Consider the following 22,644-nt stretch of genomic DNA (forward strand, 5'->3'; position numbering starts at 1 on the left):
GCTCTTTTTGAAAGACTGTATTTCATTATTTTTATTCTAAACCTTACTCTGTTTGATGAAGATTGGGGGAGGGGCCCTCCCAATTCTATCACTCACACATAACAGAGGTTGCTAGCATTCTTTATTTGTGCTAGGTCATCTGCATATTGTTTAAACATTTTTCGAGGCTGGAAAGACAGCTCCCACTCAGGCAATTCTGACGTGGCGGCCCTTCTAATTTATATTCTCTAAATAATTCTTCATTTAGAGAAACAGTCAAGGATTACAGTGAGGGAGGGTGACGTGCTGACGAGGACAGAGCTTGGCTTTTGATCATTCTTCCCTTAGCTCTGCCCAGGCAAGCGTCCCTAACTCAGGGTATCGGAACCGATCTCCCTTAGAGGAGGATTATGTTTCAACCACCAGCCTCAGCGGTTTACTCAAACAGTCCTTCCAGCCAAATGGAGAAGTCTCCCTGAGAGTAATTTTGGTGAAGTCAGCTTTTGCCTTTTTCATCACAGGCAGGCTTTAGTAGTTCCTCAAAAGGTGCACCACAACTGCCCGGGTGCCAAACAGAAATGCTGATGCCTGGGCCCACTCTAGCCATTCGGCCTCGGCATCACGGTGCGGGAGCGTGGGGCGCAGACTCGCATTGTCACAGGCACCTCCCGGCCTTCCGAAGAGCCCCGCGCCGGGGCCTGTGTCTCGCACGTCGGCTGGGGCGGGAGCTAGGTTCTCGCAGCCTCCTCCCACCGCTCTGCGCCTTCTTTGCCCCTCCAGAAGCCGCCATCAAAGCTCAGCTCCTGATTAGGTTTAGGCCCCGCTGTCCGGCGCAGTCTCGGCGACTACCCCAGGCGGCCTGGCGCACGCGAGGATTCGCCGCGCCCCAGAGGATGGTGCCTCCCCTCCTTAGCAGCCGACCGACAGTGCGCGCCGCGGCCGCCGGAAGTGACACCGCCTGTCGTTGGGGAGCTGCCGCCCCTTCCGCCTCGGCGCCCCGCCCAGGCCTCGCCCCTAGGTGTTCCCGCCCCTCCCCCTCCCGTGTCGCTCGCTTTCTGTCAGCCTCTCTCCCTCTCCCTCTCCCCTCTCCTTCCTCTCGCTTCCTCTCTCGCACCTGAGCGTACGCACCTGCCCGGGCCCGGCTCCCTCCTCCTCTCCCCTCCCTCTTTCCCCGCCCGGCCGCGGGAGCCTCGTGGCTGCGTCACCGCCGCCCCCCCAGACAAGATGGACACCGCGGAGGAAGGTAAGTCGGCGACGCGCGGCGCCCGAGCCCTTGCGTCGGCGCCTGGGTTCGTGCCCCGGCCAGGTCCGCGGCGCTCGAGGTGGGCTGCTGGATCGCAGCGGGGCGGGCGCCTGGGCCGTTTGTCCACCCGCTGGGCCTCTGGGCCGGGGAGCGGAAGGTGACCCTCTGCGCGCCCCCCGCCGTTTCCCGCCCGCGCCGCCGAGGGGGGCGGGGACCCTGCCGGGCAGGGCCCGGGGCCGGGGCCTCGGGGCTGCCCCAGGTCGGCGTGGCCTCCCTTGTCCCCGCCGTCGCGCGCTGGCCCAGAAGAGGGGGCCGCTGTCGCTGCCGCTGCCGTCCGGGGGCGTTTTCCGCACCCTTCCCCCACTGGGTTTTGTCTTTACGTCCTTCTGCGTATTGCTCGCCAGGCCCTACCCCCCCTCGCGACAGAACTTCTTTGTTGACTTTGAAACTTCGCGAAAAATACCCCGCCAGGTGACGGCCGAGTGGAGTGAGCTGACCCCTATTGAAAAGCCTGGTCCTCGGCTTGCCTGCCGCTCGAGAATCTGTTTACTAAACGGGGAGGCTCTTTTGTTGCGATCCATTTGGTTTTAAATCCTTGACACCTATAAGCAGGGTTCTTTTTGTTTTATTTTGCGATTGCGTGTGTTTTGGATACGGTTACATTGAACAGACTGAACCTTGTAAAATGAATACTTAAGATATAAACGTCCACACCTTATGTCTCTTCAAGCGCATTTTCTTACCCACTGAAGGTAGTAGATTATTTTTAACCAGCTGTGTTTTTACATGGGTTTATAGAGGAAATTACTAAATTTTGCCTTTTTTGATGTTCCGGTTATCGTGCAAATGCTTTTCTACTTTAGGTATATTTATGGGGGTATAAGCGTCTTTCAACCTTATGGGTTGCGATTTTGGCGATTTTAAACGAAAATGAATTATCAAACGCCGTCATGGAGTGCAATAATGAGTGAAAAAAGTTTGATATTATCTATGTAATGAGTTGATAACGACTTATTTTTTTTTAAAGAAGTCTTGCCTTAATAAAAACCTCAACTATAACATGTGGCACTTGATGTACATTCGCGTTCCATCTTCGTAAAAAGCCTGTGGAATAGGTAGGTATTATCTTTTATACATGTGGAAATGTAGGCTTCGTTATTTTAATAGCTTGTCGAAGCTTTACACAGGTAGTAAGAGACAGATTTGAACCTAGGCATTCTGATTGCAAATAATTTCCCTTTCATTATGCCACAGTGTGTTTATTATATACACTGAGTGTAGCTGATCGCCACTGGAGACGCCTTTGGAAAAAATAGTAAAGCGAAACTGCTGAAGGTTGGGAACTATTTCTTTTTGACAGGTGGTCCTTGCGTGTAAATTTCCATCTACGTAGGTTTCACATCCTTTTAGATTCAGGTTTTAATGAGTAAATCTAGTAAGGCATGTATTTATCACAGGATAGGTACGGACGTATTACATTCAATTCTCATTCTTTTGGCCTGGGCATTGCTACTTGCATACTTTTATGGTGTGACAGTAATCTGTGGTAATTCAGGAATTGCGCTCAAAGCACATATGGAATCATGAAATATTTTCATTGTACTTCTAGTGCTTGAATATATTTTTTCTCTTCTAAAATTATACTCAGGATAAGGTATACATAACATTTATTTATTGAATACTGTTCCCTATTAAAATAACATGTGCTGAAGACTCAACGTGTAGTATGTGCTTTACTAAACACTTTATATACATTTCATTTAAACATCGTTAGGTAGTCGGCATTTTCATTTTACAGGTGAGGAAACTGATGGTTAGTATGATTAAGTAACTTGTCCAAGATAATACAGGTAGTAAATGGCAGAGGCAAGATTCAAGCTCATGTCTGTCAGACTCGCACTTAAATTAGGTATTTATTTATGAGTGTATACTAGAAGTCCAATGTTGAAATTTATTTTTGTCACTCCCTCTATAGGATGAATCATTTATATAATTTGGTGGACACTTTATTTTGCTTTATTTTGTTTTATGAAATTATTAGTCATGAAATGCAAGTGAATTTTAGTGCTGTACTCTCATGCCTGCTTTTGCAAAATTCCAGTTTGGAAGTCTTCTGCCATTTTTACAATTAAAATTAAGTTGAAATAACACTTAAAGAAAAAGGGAGGGTTATAGAGGATTAAAAATGATAGAGCAAAGATGCCAAAAAACTAATAAAAAATGTTCTATTTGTGAAATCAGTTATTATAGGTTATTTCTTTAAAAAATGTGACTTAGGTTTTTTAAATCTGATTAGAAATTTTTTGGTAGGAGATATTCAAAATATGGCCAAACATAAAACGAAATTAAAAAAAAATCAGTATCACCTACTTTTGAAAACACTAATACTGTTGTGGTTCTGTTTTTTATTTATTTTATTTTATTTATTTATTTTTTCTGAGATGGAGTCTTGCCCTGTGGCCCAGGCTGAAGTGCAGTGGCATGATCTCTGCTCACTGCAACCTCCACCTCCTGGGTTCAAGTGATTCTCCTGTCTCAGCCTCCTGAGTAGCTGGGATTACAGGAGCGCGCCACCTCGCTCTGCTAATTTTTGTATTTTTAGTAGAGATGGGATTTCACCATGTTGGCCAGACTGGTCTCGAACTTCTGACCTCAGGTGATCTGTCCGCCTCAACCTCCCAAAATAATGGGATTACGAGTGTGAGCTACCGCTCTTGGCCGGTTCTCTGTCCTTTAAAAATATATTTTAATATTCTGAGCAAAGAGATTAAGAATGTTACAAAAACATCAATCGTGCATTTAGTAAGTCTTCCCTTCCTTTTAAAAATAGCACATTGCTTGCCTCTGATGGTACCATATATGATAGTCTGATGCTCAGAATGTTATGCATTTGTAGTAATACTCAGTTCCAACATGGCCCTTTCATACTAATTGTTTGCTAGATTTTAAAGATCCTTAAAGTGTTTTCAGTATTAAATTAATTTTTGCAAAATCAACAGGTTTATAATCCATTCTCATAATACAGGGATGGACAAATCATTCTTAGTGTGTATATGTTATTTGTATGAGTGCAGATGTGTTATGTCAACTGCTATCCATCCTCACATTTTTAAACTTCAGAGCTATAGGAGACCTTAGACATTTGCCCTCCTCATTTTATGGGTTAGGAGTCTGATCTTGCAATGCACTGAGATTTCTCAGTTTCAGAGAAAAATCTATCCTTTGGTCAAGGATATACTTTTTTTTTTTTTTTTTTAAAGGAAAAGCAGTACAATATTGGAATAGATGTTGCAAGTGTTGATGTGCAGTTCTCAAAGATAATATTAAACATTTTGTCATAGAATGCCCACATTTCGGCTCAGTGATATAAAGCTGAGGGTTTTTTTTTTTTTCTTTTCCATTTTGCTAAATTACTGCTTGTATTAGCACAACATAATACAAAGTCTTAGTAATTTTGTTACAGAATACCAAAGCAGCTGTTCTTTATGCTTTATGGAACATATTCATTCGAAAAGTGTGAAGCTAAACAGTGTTATGGTTGATCATGTTCTATATCACTGTGGCAAAAATTTGAGGTAACTTAAATTTGGAAGAAATGAGTTAAAAGGATAGAAAGTTGTCAGAATCAGACAGCTAGTTCCTCTCTTTCTAGAACCACAGGGTCTTCTTTGTTTCCAGAGATGTCTGCTGCATGTGTCTTACCACACATTACCTTTCACTGTTTTGGCATGCTTGTGACCAAGCATACATGCATTTATTCATTAAATGTTTATTGAGGACCTGTTATGAGCCAGGCACTATTTTATGCATTTGGGCTAGGCAAGGAACAATATAGAGAAAATCCTTTTTTTCATAGCTTACATTATAGTTATTAGCTTAAGACAAAATAAACATGTAATAAATTATATGGCATAACTAGAAGGTTATAAATGCTGTGGAGAACAGTGAATTGGGAGGGAATAAGAAGTGCCAGGATATGAGGGCACGGGTTGTTGTTTTTTTTTTTTTTTTTTTTTTTTTTTTTTGAGACGGAGTCTTGCTCTGTCACCCAGGCTGGAGTGCAGTGGCGCGATCTTGGCTCACTAGGGGTTGCAGTTTTAAATATAGCAGTAAAGGCCTCACTGAGGAGCAAAGGAGAAGGAGTTAGCCATGCAGATACTCTGGGCAGAGCATTCCAGGCAGAGGGAGTATAGCCTATGTGAAGTGTCTAAGATGGGAGCATGCCTAGAGTATTCAAGAAATAACCAGGAGAGCAGTGTAGCTGTAATGGAGTAAAAGAGTTGGAGAAGAGTAAGTATAATATGAGGTCAGAAAGATATGGAGCCAATGGGGAGAGAGCATGTAGGACTTCATTGACTTTTATAGTGAGATAGGGAGCTATGGGAGGGTTTTGAGCTGACGTGGGACATAAATTGTCTTGATATGCAGCCAGCTTTCTGTATTTGCGGGTTTCACATCCGTGGATTCATCCAATGTCAGATGGAAAATACTTGGAAAAAAATAGATGATTACCTCTGTACTGAACATGTACAGCCTTTTTTTCTTGTCATTATTCCCCAAACAATACAGTATGATGACTACATAACATTTATGTTATAATTATTCTAAGTAATCTAGAGATAAGTTAAAGTACAGTTGACTCTTGAACAACATGGGTTTGAGCTACATGGGTCCACTTACACATGGATTTTTTTCTTCAATAAATATATTGGAAAAAATTTTGGAGATTTGCAACAATTTGAAAAAACTTGCAGATGAACTGTGTAGTCTAGAAATAGTGAGAAAGTTAAAAAGTTATGTCATTAATGCATAAAATATATGTAGATACTAGTCTGTTTTACTCACTATCATAAAATATATACAAATCTGTCATGAAATGTTAAAATTTATCAAAACTTATACACACAAACACGTAATGGAGACTGTACATGGCACCATTCACAGTTGAGAGATGTAAAGAAACTTAAAGATACAATATTAAATCATAACTGCATGAAATTAACCCTAGTGCATACTGTGCTACTGTAATAATTTTGTAGCCACCTTCCGTTGCTGTTGTTGTGAGCTCAAGTGTTGCTGTTGTTGGAGCTCATCTCTCCAGTAAATTGTATATGGTAAAAAGTATCTCTCTGGATTCTCTTGTATTTTTCATTGCATTTAGTGCAGTACCCTAAACTTTGAATAACATGATGGGATCCATATGAGGTGCCACTAAGTGATGCTGGAAGTGCTCCAGGAAGCTGAAAAAAGGCATGACATGAAGAAAAAGTCAAATTGCTTCATATGTGCCATAGATTGAGGTTTGTAGCTGTGGTTGCTGGCCATTTCGGAATGATTTATCTTGTAAACAGACAGGTATCAATAAATATGGTACAGTGCTGTAAATGTAATTTCCTTCTGATTTTCTTAATTTTTTTCTCTAGCTTTATTGTAAGAATGAAGTATATAATATAGAATACAGTATATAATATTACAATACATATTGTAAGAATGCAGCATGTAATACAGTATGTGATACATATAATACAGTTTATGCATTCATGGCATAATTTTATTTTTTTTGCTCCTTCTAGGCTACACAGTTTATCTGTTTTTTTAAATTGTTGTGAATTTCCAAAAAATTTTCCAATATATTTATTGAAGAAAAAAATCCATGTATAAGTGGACCCATGCAGTTCAAACTGTGGTGTTCACAGATCTGTACTTTAAATCATCTCTAGAGTACTCATAATACCTAGTATAATGTAATACAAAGGCTGGGTGCGGTGGCTCACACCTGTAATCCCAGCACTTTGGGAGGCAGTGGCAGGCAGATCACCTGAAGTCAGGAGTTCGAGACCAGCCTGGACAACATGGCGAAACCCTGTCTCTACTAAAAATACAAAAAATTAGCTGGATGTGGTGGCGGGTGCCTGTAATCCCAGCTCCTTGGGAGGCTGAGACAGGAGAATGGCGTGAACGTGGGAGGTGGAGCTTGTAGTCAGCCGAGATCGCACCACTGCACTCCAGCCTGGGCAACAGAGCAAGACTCCATCTCAAAAAAAAAAAAAAAAAGTAATACAAAATATGTATTAATCTACTGTTTATGTTGTATTATGTTATGGTAAGGCTTCTGGTCACCAGTAGGCCATTAGTAGTATTATTCCATTAGTAGTTTTTGGGGAGTCAAAAGTTGTGTGTGTGTGTGGTGTTTTTTTTTTTTGAGACAGAATTTTGCTCTTTTTGCCCAGGCTAGAGTACAGTGGCACCATCTCAGCTCATTGCAACCTCCGCCTCCCAGGTTCAAGCGATTCTCCTGCCTCAGCCTCCCGAGTAGCTGGGATTACAGGCATGCACCACCATGCCTGGCTAATTTTGTATTTTTAGTAGAGATGGGGTTTCATCATATTGGCTTGAACTCCTGACCTCAGGTGATCCGTCTGCCTCAGCTTCCCAAAGTGCTGGGATTATAGGCGTGAGCCACCGCACCCGGCTGTATGTGGATTTTTGATTGTGCAGGAGGTCGGTGCCCCTAACTTTTGTTCAGGGGACTCCTGTATATGGAAGGATGTGCGTAGGTTACTTGGAAATACTATGCTGTTTTACATAAGGGACTTGAGCATCTGTGGATTTTGGCACCTGTGGAGTTCCTGAAACTAATCCCCCAGGGTTACTGAGTCTATCTCTTTCCTGGTTAAGACAAGTTTTTGTTTGTCTTAAATTCAAATTTCTGGAAGCTAGAATCTCACTGGCTCATCTTGGGTCAGTTACCTATCCTTTTGATCCAGGTAGCTGGGTGGTGGTGGGAAAGGTAATGGAAGAATAAGAATCGTGACTGGCTGTGTCCATTCTTGAGCTGGTAAGACCGTCTAAAAGAGATCTGCTATATTGCTCAATTAGAATACTTTTTAGACTAAAGTCCTGTGAGTGATTATTGCTGAGCTATCCTCTTCCAGACGCCTACTTCCTGTTTCTTCCAGGCCACGCTTACTTTAGTGGGTTTTACTTCTCTCCTGTAAGAATATGAAGATCACTTATTTTTAGTATAATACAGGTAGAACAGAAAGAGTTCTTAAAAAGTGAATAGGAAGTAAGAACCCCCCAAGGGAAAACTTAATAATTCAGACTGTATTTTAGAATGCTGTTGCAGTAGGCGAGATGAGATATAGGAGCTGCATTAAGGTAGAGGGAAGGCAAAGAATGGAAAAGCAGAAATAGACCAAGGTAGAATTAATGGAACATAGTAATTGAAGAGGTAATAGGAGGAGGAGGAGTTAAAAATGATTGATTTTTATATTATTTCAAATGGGAATGGAAAGAGATAAGTAGTTCAGTTTTAGACGTTGTTTTAGTTTGCAGGGGCTGCTGTAACAAAGTACTACAGACTCGGTGCTTAAGAGAAATTTATTTTCTCGACTCTGGAGGCTAGAAGTTTGAGATGAAGGTGTTGGTAGGCCTGGTTTCTTCTGAGGCCTCTCTCCTTGGCTTGTAGATGATTGTCTTCTGTGCCTTCATGTGTTCTTCTCTCTCGATGTCTTCATGTGGTTGTCCCTCTATGTCCTAATCTCTTCTTTTAAAGACGCTAGTCATATTGGATTAGGGCCCACTCTAAGGACCTCATTTTAACTTAATTACCTCTTTAAAGATCCTGTCTCCAAATATAGTTACGTTATGTATACGTGCAGGTTAGGGCTTCAACACGTGAATTACGGGGGGAGGGGCAGTGCAATTCAGCCCATGATAGACATGAATTCTTGAAGGCTTGGAAGACTGAAGCATTCCCTGTACACTTACTTTTTATAACTTAACTTCATTATAATATCTTTTTTTTTTTTGAGACGGAGTTTAGCTCTTGTTGCCCAGGCTGCAGTGCAATGGCGCGATCTTGGCTCATGGCAACCTCCGCCTCCTGGATTCAAGCGATTCTCCTGCCTCAGCCTCCCGAGTAGCTGGGATTACAGGCATGCACCACCACACCTGGCTAATTTTGTATTTTTAGTAGAGGTGGGGTTTCTCCATGTTGGTCAGGCTGGTCTTGAACTCCTGACCTCAGGTGATCTGCCCGCCTCGGCCTCCCAAAGTGCTGGGATTACAGGTGTGAGCCACTGTGCCTGGCTATAATACCATTTTTACTTTCCTGTCTCTCTTTTTCCCTTCTGTCACCTCTTAATGTATTCTGTAAAGACGGAATCAGGTTAATAAAGTATAATTTACACACAAATTTACCCTGTTTAGGGTGCAGTTCTGTTATAACACTTTTGAAATAGAATATTGGAGATTCCATGTCTTTTTTGATTACTTCCCCATTTACCAAATATTGGGTACATATCTACTACGTATCTAGGACCTGTGTAACAATGTTTTCTGCATGTTTCATTTCTTCATTCCAAGTCCTTGAAAAGTGCCAAGAGGCATTTCTATTGAATGGAACAGTTTGAAGAGCATTGATGTAGCTAGAGTAGTGGTTTCCAAAGCTTTGTCCCAGGACCCCTTTACATTCTTAAAATTGAGGACCCAAAGGACTTTTGTTTATGTGGGTTTTATATATAAAGATAGATATTTACCATATTAGAAATGAAGAATGAACACACATTATTTAGAATATTTAAAAGTAACAATAAACTCAATATATGTTAATAAAAATAACGTTATCTGGATTATTATAAGACAATTGGATTCTCATCTCTCCCTTTGCAGTCACTTTGTTAAGTGTTTTGGTTAGTGTATATAAAAATTCGGCATCACACAGATTTATAGCTTGAAAAGGGATGAATATTTTCAGATGTTTGTATATTCTTTGATACTATGTCAAAACTTGACAAGTGTTAGTTGCTTAATGTTGTATCTGAAAACATGGCAATCACCTTAAAAAATTAAATTAACTGTTAAATTATAATCCATTGGTCTGATAGTGTAGGATAGAGTCCAGAAATAGATCCACACATACATGGACAGTTGATTTTTGGACAGAAGTGCAAAAGCAATTGCATAAAATATAAAGGATATTGTTTTTCAACAAATGGCACTGGAATAGTTGAATAGTTGTAGGAAAAAAAAAGTTTGAGCTATAGCTTGTGCCATATACCAGAATTAACTCAAAGGGCTGTTAGACCTCAATGAAAAACCTAAACCTATGAAACTTCTAGGGGAAAATATAGGAGAAATTCTTCGGAATCTTGGATTAGACCAAGATTTCTTAGGTATGACTCCAAAAGCATGATCCATACAAGAAGTGGATAAATCGGATGGCATCAAAATTCAGAATTTCTTTCAAAATTAGAAAGACACTGTTAACAGAATGAAGACAGGATACAGAAAATATATCTTATAAGGGGCTTGGAGTATATAAAAAACTCTCAGAACTCAGTAATAAGAAAACAATAACTCAGTTTTTAAAATGGTCCAAAGATTTGTATAGACACTTCACTAAAAAATACATGTACATGGCTATTAAGCATATGAAAAGATGCTAAGCATCGTTAGTCAAAACCGTAATGAGATACCACTTCACACCTACTAGGATGGCTATAATCAGAAAGAACAGGTAAGTGTTGGTAAGCATTGTAGAAAAATTGGAACCTTCATTCATTACCGGTAGGAATGTAAGATAGTGTGACTGATTTTGGTAATTACTCAAAAAGATAAACTGAGTAACCATATGACCCAGAAATTTCATATACCCAAGAGAATTCAAAAAATATATTCACACAAAAACCTGTATATGAGTTAGCAGTATTATTTATAATAGCCAAATAGAAACAACCCAGTGTCCCATCAACTGATGAGTGGATAAGTGTGGTCTATTTGTAAAATAGAATATTACCCAGCAATTCAAAGGAATTAAGTATGGATGCATGGTACAACTTGGATAAATCTCATAAACATTAGGATAAGTGAAATAAGCCAGTCACAGAAGAACATATTTTCTATGATCCTATTTGTGTGAAATGTCCAGAATAGGCAAATCTATTTATAGAGAAATTGGTGGTTGTCTGGAACTGGGGAGAGCAGATGGAGTAGGAAGTATCCACTAATAGTTACAGGGTTTCCTTTTGGGATGATGATAATGTTCTAAAAGATTATGGTGATGGTTGCATAACTGTAAATATACTTAAAACAATTGAAGTCTTTAAATTGGTGAACTTTATGACATATATCTCAATAAAATTGTTAATTAAAACTACTGTGAGGTATCATTACATACCTATTACGGTGGCTAAAGTGGTAATAGAATGACTGACCATACCAAGTGTTTGTAGGGAGGTAGAGCAGTTGGAATTTTCATATACTGCTGGTGGGAGTGTAAAGTGGTACACCACTTCTGGGGAGCAGAAAGCAACCTTCCAGGGTACAGGTGAGCCAAGGTTGATGGGCAGTTATGCAGAGGGAGTTGGGATATCACTGTGTGTACCTGTGCAAGTCCTGGAGTGTGTTGGGTCCTCATCAGCAGGGCTGTATGAAGGTGTTCATTAAAACAAAACTACTGATAGTGTGGCAGGAGCTAGAAAACACCCCTTTCTTCTTAGATATCCCTCCAGCACCCTCTACTGGCAAAGTTTAACTGCCCCCAGCCAAAAAAAGAAAAGAAAAGAAAAGAAAAGCTTAGCATCCCTATCACTGAACAGGGACTGAAAGGGAGAATTTGGAGTTGAGAAGGGGATACATGAATAACTAGCTCATTACTGCTGAAATTGTTGGAATCATTCATTGCCTGTGCTGCTGAAGCTTGATGTTGCCCACAGCTATTGGCAGAATCTCCACCATGACTTGCGTATCTGTTAGCAGGAGTCTGCAGTACCTGCCATTAGCTGCAACTGCTGGTTTTTAGAAACAAGTAGAAAATGGTTTTGCTGTTTCTCTGCTTCTTTTCTATTTTTATTTTTGAGATAGAGTTTCGCTCTTGTCGCCCAGGCTGGAGTGCAATGGTGCAATCTTGGCTGACTGCAACCTCTGCCACCCAGGTTCAAGCGATTCTCCTGCCTCAGCCTCCTGAGTAGCTGGGATTACAAGCACACGCCACCATGCCCGGCTAATTTTGTATTTTTAGTAGAGACGGGGTTTCTTCATGTTGGCCAGGCTGGTCTCGAACTCCTGACCTCAGGTGATCCACCCACCTCAGCCTCCCAAAGTGCTGAGATTACAGGTGTGAGCCACTGCACCCAGCCTCCCTGCTTCTTCTGATCTCACAGAAGTGCTTCTCATTGACAGACTCTAACTTAAGCCTAGTTGGCAAGGAGGCCAGAAAGTGCAGTTTTCAGGCTTCCAGGACCAACAGTACAGGTGAATTTTTAATTTAGTAACGATAGTAATCTGGTGAGCTAAAATAAGTAAACTTTGGGGTACATAGAGAATTGGAATTTTCTTTTTTTTGAGACAGAGTTTCGTTCTTGTTGCCCAGGCTAGAGTACAATGGCGCGATCTCGGCTCACCGCAACCTCCGCCTCCCGGGTTCAAGCGATTCTCCTGCCTCAGCCTCCCGAGTAGCTGGGATTACAGGCATGCACCACCACACCTGGCTAATTTTGTATTTTTAGTAGAGGTGGGGTTTCTCCATGTTGGTCAGGCTGGTCATGAACTGCTGACCTCAGGTGATCCGCCCACCTCAGCCTCCTGGGATTACAGGCGTGAGCCACTGCACCTGGCTGAGAATTGGAATTTTTAAACTGTGTTTGCAAGACCTAATTCCCAAACCCACATGTTTTGTTTATGGGTATACGCTCACTCTCAAAAAGGAAATATTTTTTGTAAAACTTGAGCAGTTAAACATTTTTTTTTCTGCCTGTAATTGTAAAAGTAGCAATTAAACACTATCTACTTGGGGACGAGAAAGTAAGGAAAAATTACCCATGTTCTCGTCTGCCCAATTACAGTGGCTATCATTTTTTTGCATTTTCTCCTTTAGGCTATGGTGTTTTTACCTAGTTGGAAGTAAGGGAGTGTGGTCATTTAAAAATGTTATATCTCTTTCCATATTAGCAAATAGTTATATATACATGTATATATATATTTTTTTGAGATGGAGTTTTGGTCTGTTGCCCAGGCTGGAATGCAGTCACTCAATTTTGGTTCACTGCAACCTCCACCTCCTGGGTTCAAATGATTCTTGTACTTCAGCCTCCTGAGTAGCTGGGACTACAGGCGTGTGCTGCCATGCCTGGCTAGTTTTTGTATTTTTAGTAGAGATGGGTGTCGCCATGTTGGCCAGGCTGGTTTCAAACTTCTGGACTCAAGTGATCCATCCTGCCAAAGTGCTGGGATTACAGGCATGAGCCACTGCGCCTAGCCTTGTATTTGCTATTTTTAAGGGACTGTATACATTCTATATAGTGAATGTGCACCATTTATATAGCTGCTTCCCTATTTTGGGCTATATAGGTTATCTGCAGACATTTTGAGTAATATTTTTAATATATTTTCAAAATTGTCTACTATAATTGTAGCTACTAATTGTAAAAATTTTATTGATAATTACATATTAAACATTCCTTGTTTACTTCGGCCAGATGAACAAGGTCAACATTAACAGTTATATGTGGCATAGTGCCACGGTTATTACTTGAGACCGTCATTATGAGACTGAGTGAAGGGGGACAAATGTAGAAATGAAAACTTAAGACAAAAGAAACTTTTAAAGGAAGGGTCCAGGGGAAGAAAAAGAGGGCTCCCTGCTTCTAGTGAGCAAAGGCAGCAGCGTAGCTTCCACAGCCCTTTGTATTTATTGGGTAGAAAGAGCAGGGGGGAGGTGATAACGACTGGTCAGCTGCTTAATTGATCACACGTTCATATTATTACTAACAGGCTTCAGATGTACCTAATCACAAGAAACACTGAGCTTGGGGTGTGACTGCCTTCAGCATTCCTTCTGGGTGGCATAGGCAGTTTGTCAGTTTGCCAACATTCTGTGTTTATGAGAACAGTTTGCTGTTCACTCTTATAGCCTCCAGTGGTATACTGAGTTGATCACGACCCTCAATCTTTCGGCCTCCAACAGTTACAAATCATGTTGATGGCATATCCCTTGATATGATGTGATATGATAAAGATGCCACTTTATGTGATTTTTCCTTCCCAAAACCCATAGCCCCAGTCTATTCATGAATCATGCAATTTCCAATAAACAGACATTCTACAGTATACCTGACCAGTACTCCTTAAAATTGCCAAGGTCGTCAGAAACAAGGAAAATCTGAGAGACTGCCCGAGCCCAGAGGAGCCCAAGGAGACATGACAACTAAATATATGTGGATCCTAGAACAGAAAAGGGACATTAGATAAAGACTAAGGAAATCGGAATAAACTGTGGATTTGAGTTAATGACAATGTATCAATATTGGTTAAGTGTAACAAAAATGTAACAAATCCTAATAAGATGTTAATAGTAGGGGATATTGTGTGCTGGGTATATTGGAACTCTGTACTCTCTTCATATTTTCTGTAAATCTAAGACTGTTCTAAAATCTAAAGTCTGTTAGTAATAAAAAATAATCCTTTGTATATTAAATTATCACTGATTTAACACCAGAAGGTAAGTGGAGAGATTTTAAAGTCTTACATCAAAGAACTTTCAAGATAGATAATAGCTTAAGAGTTATAACATGTACCCCAAAACTTAGAGTTTTATTTTTTTCCTCATACTAGGCACTTAGGATAAATTATTGAACTGTACTGTTGGCTAGAAAAACTTCGATGAAATGGGCTGACTTCCACAGTAGGCACCAATTTGATAACCTTCTCGCATTGGTGGTGGTTTTCTTTCTTTCTTTCTCATCTCCTGGGCAATCTCCATAAGAATTTGAAAAATTACTAAGGATTTGAAGGTTTTTTTTTATTAAAAAAAAAAAACCTATTGTTTATTGAGCCAAGCTCTTTGGTGGAATCTTTAAAAGGTATGCGTGTGTAAAGACATTAGGTATTCAAATACAGCAACAAAAATTGCTACAGGATTAAATAGAAATTTCCCTTTGAAAACCAGGAAGAGCTTTGCCATATTGTTTCTAAGTAGGTTTGCGTTCATAACAAGCAAGATGCCCTGATTTTCCTTTGGCCTGAGCAAGATTCATAATTTTACTGCATAAGAATCTGATGGGGGGGAGCCTCAATCTGCCACAGAACCTACTTCGGTGGTTTAATTTTTAGTAAAGGACTTTAAGCTGAGCCTTTTGTAGACTTCACTTTTTTTGTAGCCTTGGCCTTGTTACTCTGTTGAGGTTTTGGGTGGTGGGTTTGGAACTAGTATACAAAACAGGCTATTCTTTTTTTGACTTTGTATGTTTGTAATAGTCGTACTTGCTTCATGTTTTTGCAAAGCTGCTAAGATTCTGTATAAAATAGGATCAGCTAAGTTATGTCATAGTCACAAACTACCCTAAACCTCAGGAGCTTAAAGCATCAAAAGGTTAATCACTTCTTGGCCAGGCACATTGGCTCACACCTATAATACTGGCATTTTGGGAGGCCAACGCCAGAGGATTGCTTGAGCCCAGGAGTTTGAGACCAGCCTGGGCAACGTGGTAATAGAGAGACCCTGTCTCTACAAAAAATAAAGAAAAATTTAGCTGGGCATGGTGGTGTGTACATGTAGTCCCAGCTGGGAGGCTGAGGCAGGAGGATCACTTGAGCCCAGGAGTGTTTTTTGTTTGTTTCTTTTTGAGATAGAGTCTTGCTCTGTTGGTTGCCCAGGCTTGAGTGCAGTGGCGTCATCTCGGTTTGCTGCAACTTCCGCCTCCCAGGTTCAAGCGATTTTCCTGCCTCTGCCTCGCGAGTAGCTGGTACTACAGGTGTGTGCCACCATGTTCTGGGTAATTTTTAGTAGAGATGGGGTTTCACCATGTTGGCCAGGCTGGTCTCAAACTCCTGATCTCAAGCAGCCTGCCCACCATGGCCTCCCAAAGTGTTGGGATTACAGGCGTGAGCCACCGTGCCCAGCCAGGAGTTTGAGGCTGCAGTGAACTATGGTTGTGCCATTGCACTCCAGCCTGGATGGCCTGGATGACAAAGTAAGGCTCTGTTTCTTTAAAAAAAAAAAAAAAAAAATTCCAATGTGGGTGGAGGGGGAAGTGCTTTTGCTAACTGTAGTCACTGGGGAACCCAGCTTGATGGAAGCTCCATCCCTTACTGCATGCTTCCACGCCCGTTGAGGCAGGGAAAATGCAGTGTGATGAATTGTGTTCATTGGCTTTCAAACACTTCTACCAAGAAGGGGTACTTGTCATTGTACCTCATATTTCATTGACCAAAGTAAGTTACATGTCCATGCCTAATTTCAGAGGTGGCAGGGAAGTACAGTTTCAGTGTATGCCCAGAAAGTGGAAAGTGAGAAATATTTGGTGACCAATGCTGATGATTTCCACAGTCCCTAAACAACATCAGTTTCTACCTGGTTGGATGAAAAACATGTGCTTATTGGGTGTACACTTCAATCTACAATTTCATTAGATGACATTTTAGAGAGGGAACAAGTATTTTTTTTCATGTCATCCTTCTTTCTTATTTGTTCTTTCTTCCCACATGTCTGTGTAGACACTACTATAGAAGGCCTTTCAATTTCATTTTTCAAATTAAAGTATAATTTAAATACAGTAAAATTTACCTTATTTAATATCTATTTTGACAAATACATGCAGTCATGTAGCCAGCACAGTCAAGGTATAGAATAGTTCCATTACCTGCCCTTGCAAATATCCTTTACCCTTTTATAGTCAACTTTGTCCCCCATTTCCAGCCCCTGGCAACTACTGATCTGTTTCTATCCCTATCGTTTTGCTTTTTCTAGAATGGCATAAATAGAACCACACAGTATGTAGTCTTTTGAGTCTGGTTTCTTTAACTTAATACAATGTTTGAGGGTTATCCACATCATCGTTGCATGTATCACTAGTTCATTTCCTTTTATTGCTTAGTATTTTATTGTAGGGATGTACCACAGTTTATCTGTTACCCAGTTGTGGAATTCTTGAGTTGATTGTTTCTAGTTTTGGGGAATTAAGGATGAAACCATTATACATACTCACATAGGTTTTTGTGTGAACATAAGTTTTCATTTTATCAGGTTAAATATATGTTAGGATTTCTGGATTGTCTGGTAAGGGTGTTTTTATTTTCATTTTTTTGCCCTTTCAATAAGTATGGGAGTATCTTACTGTGATTTTTTTTTTTTTTTTCGAGACAGGATCTTGCTTATAAACCCAGGCTGGAGTGCAGTGGCGCCGTCATAGCTCACTATAGCCTCAAGCTCCTGGGCTCAAGCAATCTTTCTGCCTTAGCCTCCTGAGTAGCTGGGACTACAAGCAGGCGCCATCATACCCTGCTAATTTTAAAATTTTATTGTAGATATGGGGGGTCTCCCTATGTTGCCCAGGCTGGTCTTGAACCCCTGAGCTCATGTGATCCTCTTGCCTCAGCCTCCCAAAGTGCTGGGATTACAAGTGTGAGCTGCCATACCTGGCGTTACTGTGATTTTTATTAAAAAATTTGATTGTGGTAAAGTATATGTAATAAAATTTACTATTTTAACTATTTTTAAGTATATACTTCAGTGGCATTAAATACACCTTGTTGTGCAACCATCACCATCTTCTTGTGATTTAAATTTGCATTTCTTGAGTGACTTGAACATTTAAAATTTTTTATTCCTCTTTTGGTGTGTTCAGATCTTTTGCTGATTTTTTTTCAAACCATTTTCTTTCTTTTTTTTACCTAACCCAGCACAAAGCTGATTTGTTTTTTTAGTTTTCTTACTGTTGAGACCTTGATTAGTAAACTGGACAAAGAACTTGAACAGATAATTCACAAAGAGAACTTGGTAAACTGTGGAAATGTTCAGGTTGGCAGTAATAAAACCACTTTTTAATTAGCTGCTGTACTACCTGGTTATTTTTTATCTTTATATTTCAGTAATTTATGTTTTACTAGATGGAGCAGTCTGCTGTGCAAGTGGGAGAATATGATAAAGTTGGAGGAGCAGATAAATAGAATATTGACATTATGAAAAAAATAAAACATTCACGATAACCTGATTGCTTGATGAAGGTAGTTGTGGGGAAGAAGCATGATAAGGTCAAAAGGAGAGTACTCTTGGAATTGGGAGCTAGTTTTTAATCCTCATTTGACGCTTGGTTGATAATTACTTGGTTCTCAGTAACTGAAATAGAATTAGCTATTCTTAGATTTCCAGCCAGTTTTCTGAAAGTGTGACAGTTCAGTAATATCCTAGATCTCTTGTATACTGCCTTCTCCTTAGTCTTGTGTGGCCTTAGATGTGTTATATTACACTACCCCTTTCAACCTCAGTTTCCCAAACTATGAGATAGGTATTGTGAGGAGTAAATGACAGAATACATTTGGAGTGCTTTGAACTGTGTGTAGAGATGGTAGGTGTATTAGTCTGTTTTCATGCTGCTGATAAAGACATACCTGAGACTGGGCAATTTACAAAAGAAAGAGATTTATAATGGACTTACAGTTCCATGTGGCTGGGGAAGCCTCACAATCATGGCGGAAGGCAAGGAGGAGCAGGTCACTTACAGGGATGGCAGCAGGCAAAAAGAGAGAGAGCGAGAGCTTGTGTGGGGGGAACTCCTGTTTTTCAAACCATCAGATCTCGTGAGACATCATGAGAACAGCATTGCGAAGACTTGCCCCCATGATTCAATTACCTGGGTCCCTCCCACAACACGTGGGACTTCAAGATGAGATTTGGGTGGGGACACAGCCAAACCATATCAGTAGGTAATGAAATAAAGGGTGGTTCTTAACTGATGTCAAAGTAACAATTGAATGTTGTGCTTTTTTATACTTTTTTTCCTTTGAGGCAGTGGCTAGTCTTTTAAAATGCCTTCATTAAAGTTTCTACTACATTATACCAAATAGAAATTAAAAGACATGCAAGTTGCTGCTGGCTGGTGTCTATAATCCCAGCTATTCAGGAGGCTGAGACAGGATGATTGCTTAAGGCCAGGAGTTTGAGACTAGCCCGGGCAACATAGTGAGACTCCATCTCCTAAAAAAGTTAGCCGAATGTGGTGGTGTGCTCCCGTAATGCCCACTCCCCATAGATATTTCAAAATAGTAATTTTTATTGCTGCCAATGTGAGTAGGCCAAAAAAAAAAAAAAAAAAAAAAAGGCATGGAGACATGGAAGATCAAATGCCAATTACTTAAAATTAATTTTGAGAATATGAAAACATCATTTTGGATTTTGATGTTTTCTGCTCCATAATGGAGCAGAAAATTAATTTTCATTTTCCTTATATTTGTTTTTCTCCTAAGACCCAATTGAGGGGGGAGAAAACCCATAGCATCTTAAAGATCTTTATTTTTTTTATCATGTCTGTGTACTATTGTTAGTGGACATAATGCTTTATGAAGTGTGGTCATTTCAGTAGTTTTATAAAATATGTTTTGATTTAAAAGCATGTAGCAATAGTGATCATTAATCCATTCATTAGAATTTTTTATACTTCATTATACAATTGACTCTATGTGAAAATAGATGCTAGGGAGATTTTAAAGAGTTATTAATACTGCTTGGAAATAATAATATGTTAGAATTCCCTTTAGGATTTTTTTTTTCCCCACTTGAGACCTAACCTGTCATTGTTTTCATATAATCCAGACCACTTAAAGTAACACATGATTAATGCACTTGTTCTTCCTCTTGACGAACTCCTTGAAGAACAATTTTGGAAGTATTTATTAATTTGCTTTAAAATAACAACACTCATTATGTGTTAATGTAAATACTATTTTTTGTGAAAATAACTATTCCAAACTCCCAAAATTGATGAGGAAAGTGGATTTGTTTTATATTTGCCAATCTCTTTAATACCTATTTTAATGAGAAGCAGCTGGGTCTTTTCATCTCTAGCTGCATTCATTCTATTGTCTCATATAGCCTCTAGAAAATACCACTGCAAACTGGCAAGACAATAAGTGAAAAAGAAGTCTTAGGGGCTGGGCATGGTGGCTCACACCTGTAATCCTAGTGCTTTGGGAGCTGAGATGGGAGGATTGCCTGAGGCCGGGAGTTAGAGGTTACAGTGAGCTATGGTGGTGTCACTGCACTCCAGCCTGGGTGACACAGCAAGACCCTGTCTCTTAAAAAACAAAACAAAACAAAAACAATAACAGCAACAAAAAACTTAAGTGTTACTAGGATAGTAGTTGTGTCTTTGCATTCTCTGAGTGAGAAACTTGGGATCCCAGTTCTCTTCTCTAGGCCAAGCAGAGCTCTGGGGCTTGATTTTAGAGTTGTTGGGTTTGCTTAGTATCTTGTTTGTTGGTTTGTCATTCAGAAGGACAGGGGTCTTCTGAAAAATCAGTGCCCTAATTCATGTGTGTGTCTACATCCTTCTAAGTGGAGATCCGTGTCTCTCTCCCCACTCCACCTGTCCTGTTCCACCATTCGCTAGCTGGCCATCCACTTGGAGTGAGCAGTGCTTCCTGTGGTGAATGTGCCCTGGAGTTTGCCACTGCTTTGGTCCCGACCACAGCTTTCTCAGGCCACGCAGGGCTAGGTTGCCTAGGTGGCAGTGTTTTGTATCATTGAATGAGCCCACCAAGGGACCAATTGCTGTACCCACATGGATATCACTCCACCTGTTGTCCTTGCATCTCACAGGCAGCAACGTGCCAACAGTACTGTCTTTGCCATACCCCAGGCCATAGTCAATGGCTGACCGGTCACGATGTTCCTGGAGGGCAGCGTCCCACGGGTGGGACACCCTTTGTCATGCTGTGGCTGTTATACCCTACTTCCTACTTGCACAGCCATCTGAGTGTGGGCTAGGGAGCCCAGACCCTATGCCTGGGATCTGTACATCCACACTTGCACCCACCCTCCCTGGTAGATCCTACAGTAGTAGCACATGCCAGTCTCAAAAGTTAATCCACAGTATTGTTGTGAATGGCTGGATGAGGATTCAGCTCCTATATAGATAACTGGTTATTGTAGAACTGATCCACACCTGTGGCTTCAGTGACTCTGGTGATTCTAGGTAACAGAGATCAATCACCTTTTCTCCCCACCCCCGCCATGGCCCTGTCACTCTTAGGTGGCAGTTTTAGTGCCTACTGAGGCGACCACTGTGACCAAGAATCTTAATATAGGGAATCTCAATTTGGTTCTGCAGAGAGAGAGCCTGATAAATTAATAAGCTATCTAAAGAATGCAGCAGGCACAAATTACCCACTCCCAACCCTGGAGGATAGTGATTAAAACAACATAGAACTCTTTCAAGGCCCTGTAGTTGGAAAGAGTCCAGTTTAAATCCTTTAAAGAGGATCTATTGCAGGGCAAGCCTGGTGCTGGCAGCCACGGTAATCCCACTTTCAATGTGGTGTGCTGAATTCCTGGCAGTTAAAATGCTTGTTTTTGGATCTTACGTGCTGCCGGGGTCCATTGCAAGAAAGTCCATGCCTCTTGTCTTTTGGTACCTTACGGGCTCTTCTTCCCTGAGTTTCCCTGGAGCTGAAGTGTGCACTTTGAAGAAAATTAGTGTTCAAAGTAGCGTGGGCTGCCTGGATACTGCTGGTGGGAATCGTGGAATGGGAGCGTGGTTCTATTTTGTTTGTGTTGGAACTTTGAGGAAGCTTATTAAGCAGGGCAGTTGGGGCATTAGTATTGCACCGCTAGGACTCAAATTCTGGGCCAGTAATAAGACTGATCAGAGTGAAAGCTTTTGCCAAGGATGTTTTCATTAACCAAGAATGAAGGTGAAAGTGGGAAGTTTAAAGATGTTCAGGTCCTGTATAGTTACGAACATAAATGTGATGTTGACCACTGCATTAATGTCCATGACCCACTAGCAGCTTCCAGGAAACCAGAGCCCTTTGGGTTGTGGTAGGGGGAAGGTCTGTGTTCATAGCTGAAACTGAAAGGCAACAGCAGTAGAGACAGCTTAACTTGAACATGAGCAACCTTACCCACTTCCAGCACAGACAGGATTGTCCCATTGATAGTTATTCTGTGTGTTGGGGGTGCATGGCTTTTCTACTTGATGAGGAGATTTGACTGGTAGTTAATCAATAACCAGGGAGACTAGCGTGCTAACCAGTTAGGTGAGCATTCGGCATCCCCCAATTTAGACAAATGGCATTCAGCCATCTGAGATTGAGCAGTTAGGCTCTGGATCGCCCAACTGGTTAGCACACAGATAGATCTCTCCACCAGCCTAGAAAAGGCATGCACCCCCACCCACAGAAGAGTAGCCACAGGCCTGTGATGCTCTTCAATGCCTGTAACCATGCACCACACTGCTCTCGGCATGTGCTCACTTGAATTCGATGGATGCCAGAGACCCGTTAAGTCCATTAGTGATGGGGATCGGGATTGTAGTAAGTCGTTGTTAAGGAAGAATTCCCCGTGAGAGATTAGGCCAAAAGTGTGCATTAAGTTTCTGCCCATTCTCCCTCCGATAGGCCACTAGGGATTGGCTCTTGGCCCT

The 22,644-nt window shown here is 41.0% G+C and overlaps 1 protein-coding gene across 1 annotated transcript in view; it reads left to right on the top strand.

The window, feature by feature from the left end:
* Window positions 1-796: 796 nt before the first annotated feature.
* MARCHF6 (membrane associated ring-CH-type finger 6) overlaps window positions 797-22,644 on the top strand; it is a 79,291-nt gene continuing 57,443 nt past the window's right edge. The window contains exon 1 of the mRNA XM_054489768.2: window positions 797-1,222. Within this exon, the coding sequence (XP_054345743.1) occupies window positions 1,204-1,222 (19 nt within the window). The 5' untranslated portion in view covers window positions 797-1,203. The remainder of the gene's footprint in view (window positions 1,223-22,644) is intronic.

The sequence above is a fragment of the Pongo pygmaeus genome, chromosome 4, assembly GCF_028885625.2.
Source record: "Pongo pygmaeus isolate AG05252 chromosome 4, NHGRI_mPonPyg2-v2.0_pri, whole genome shotgun sequence".
In the NCBI taxonomy this organism is placed as follows: Eukaryota; Metazoa; Chordata; class Mammalia; order Primates; family Hominidae; genus Pongo; species Pongo pygmaeus.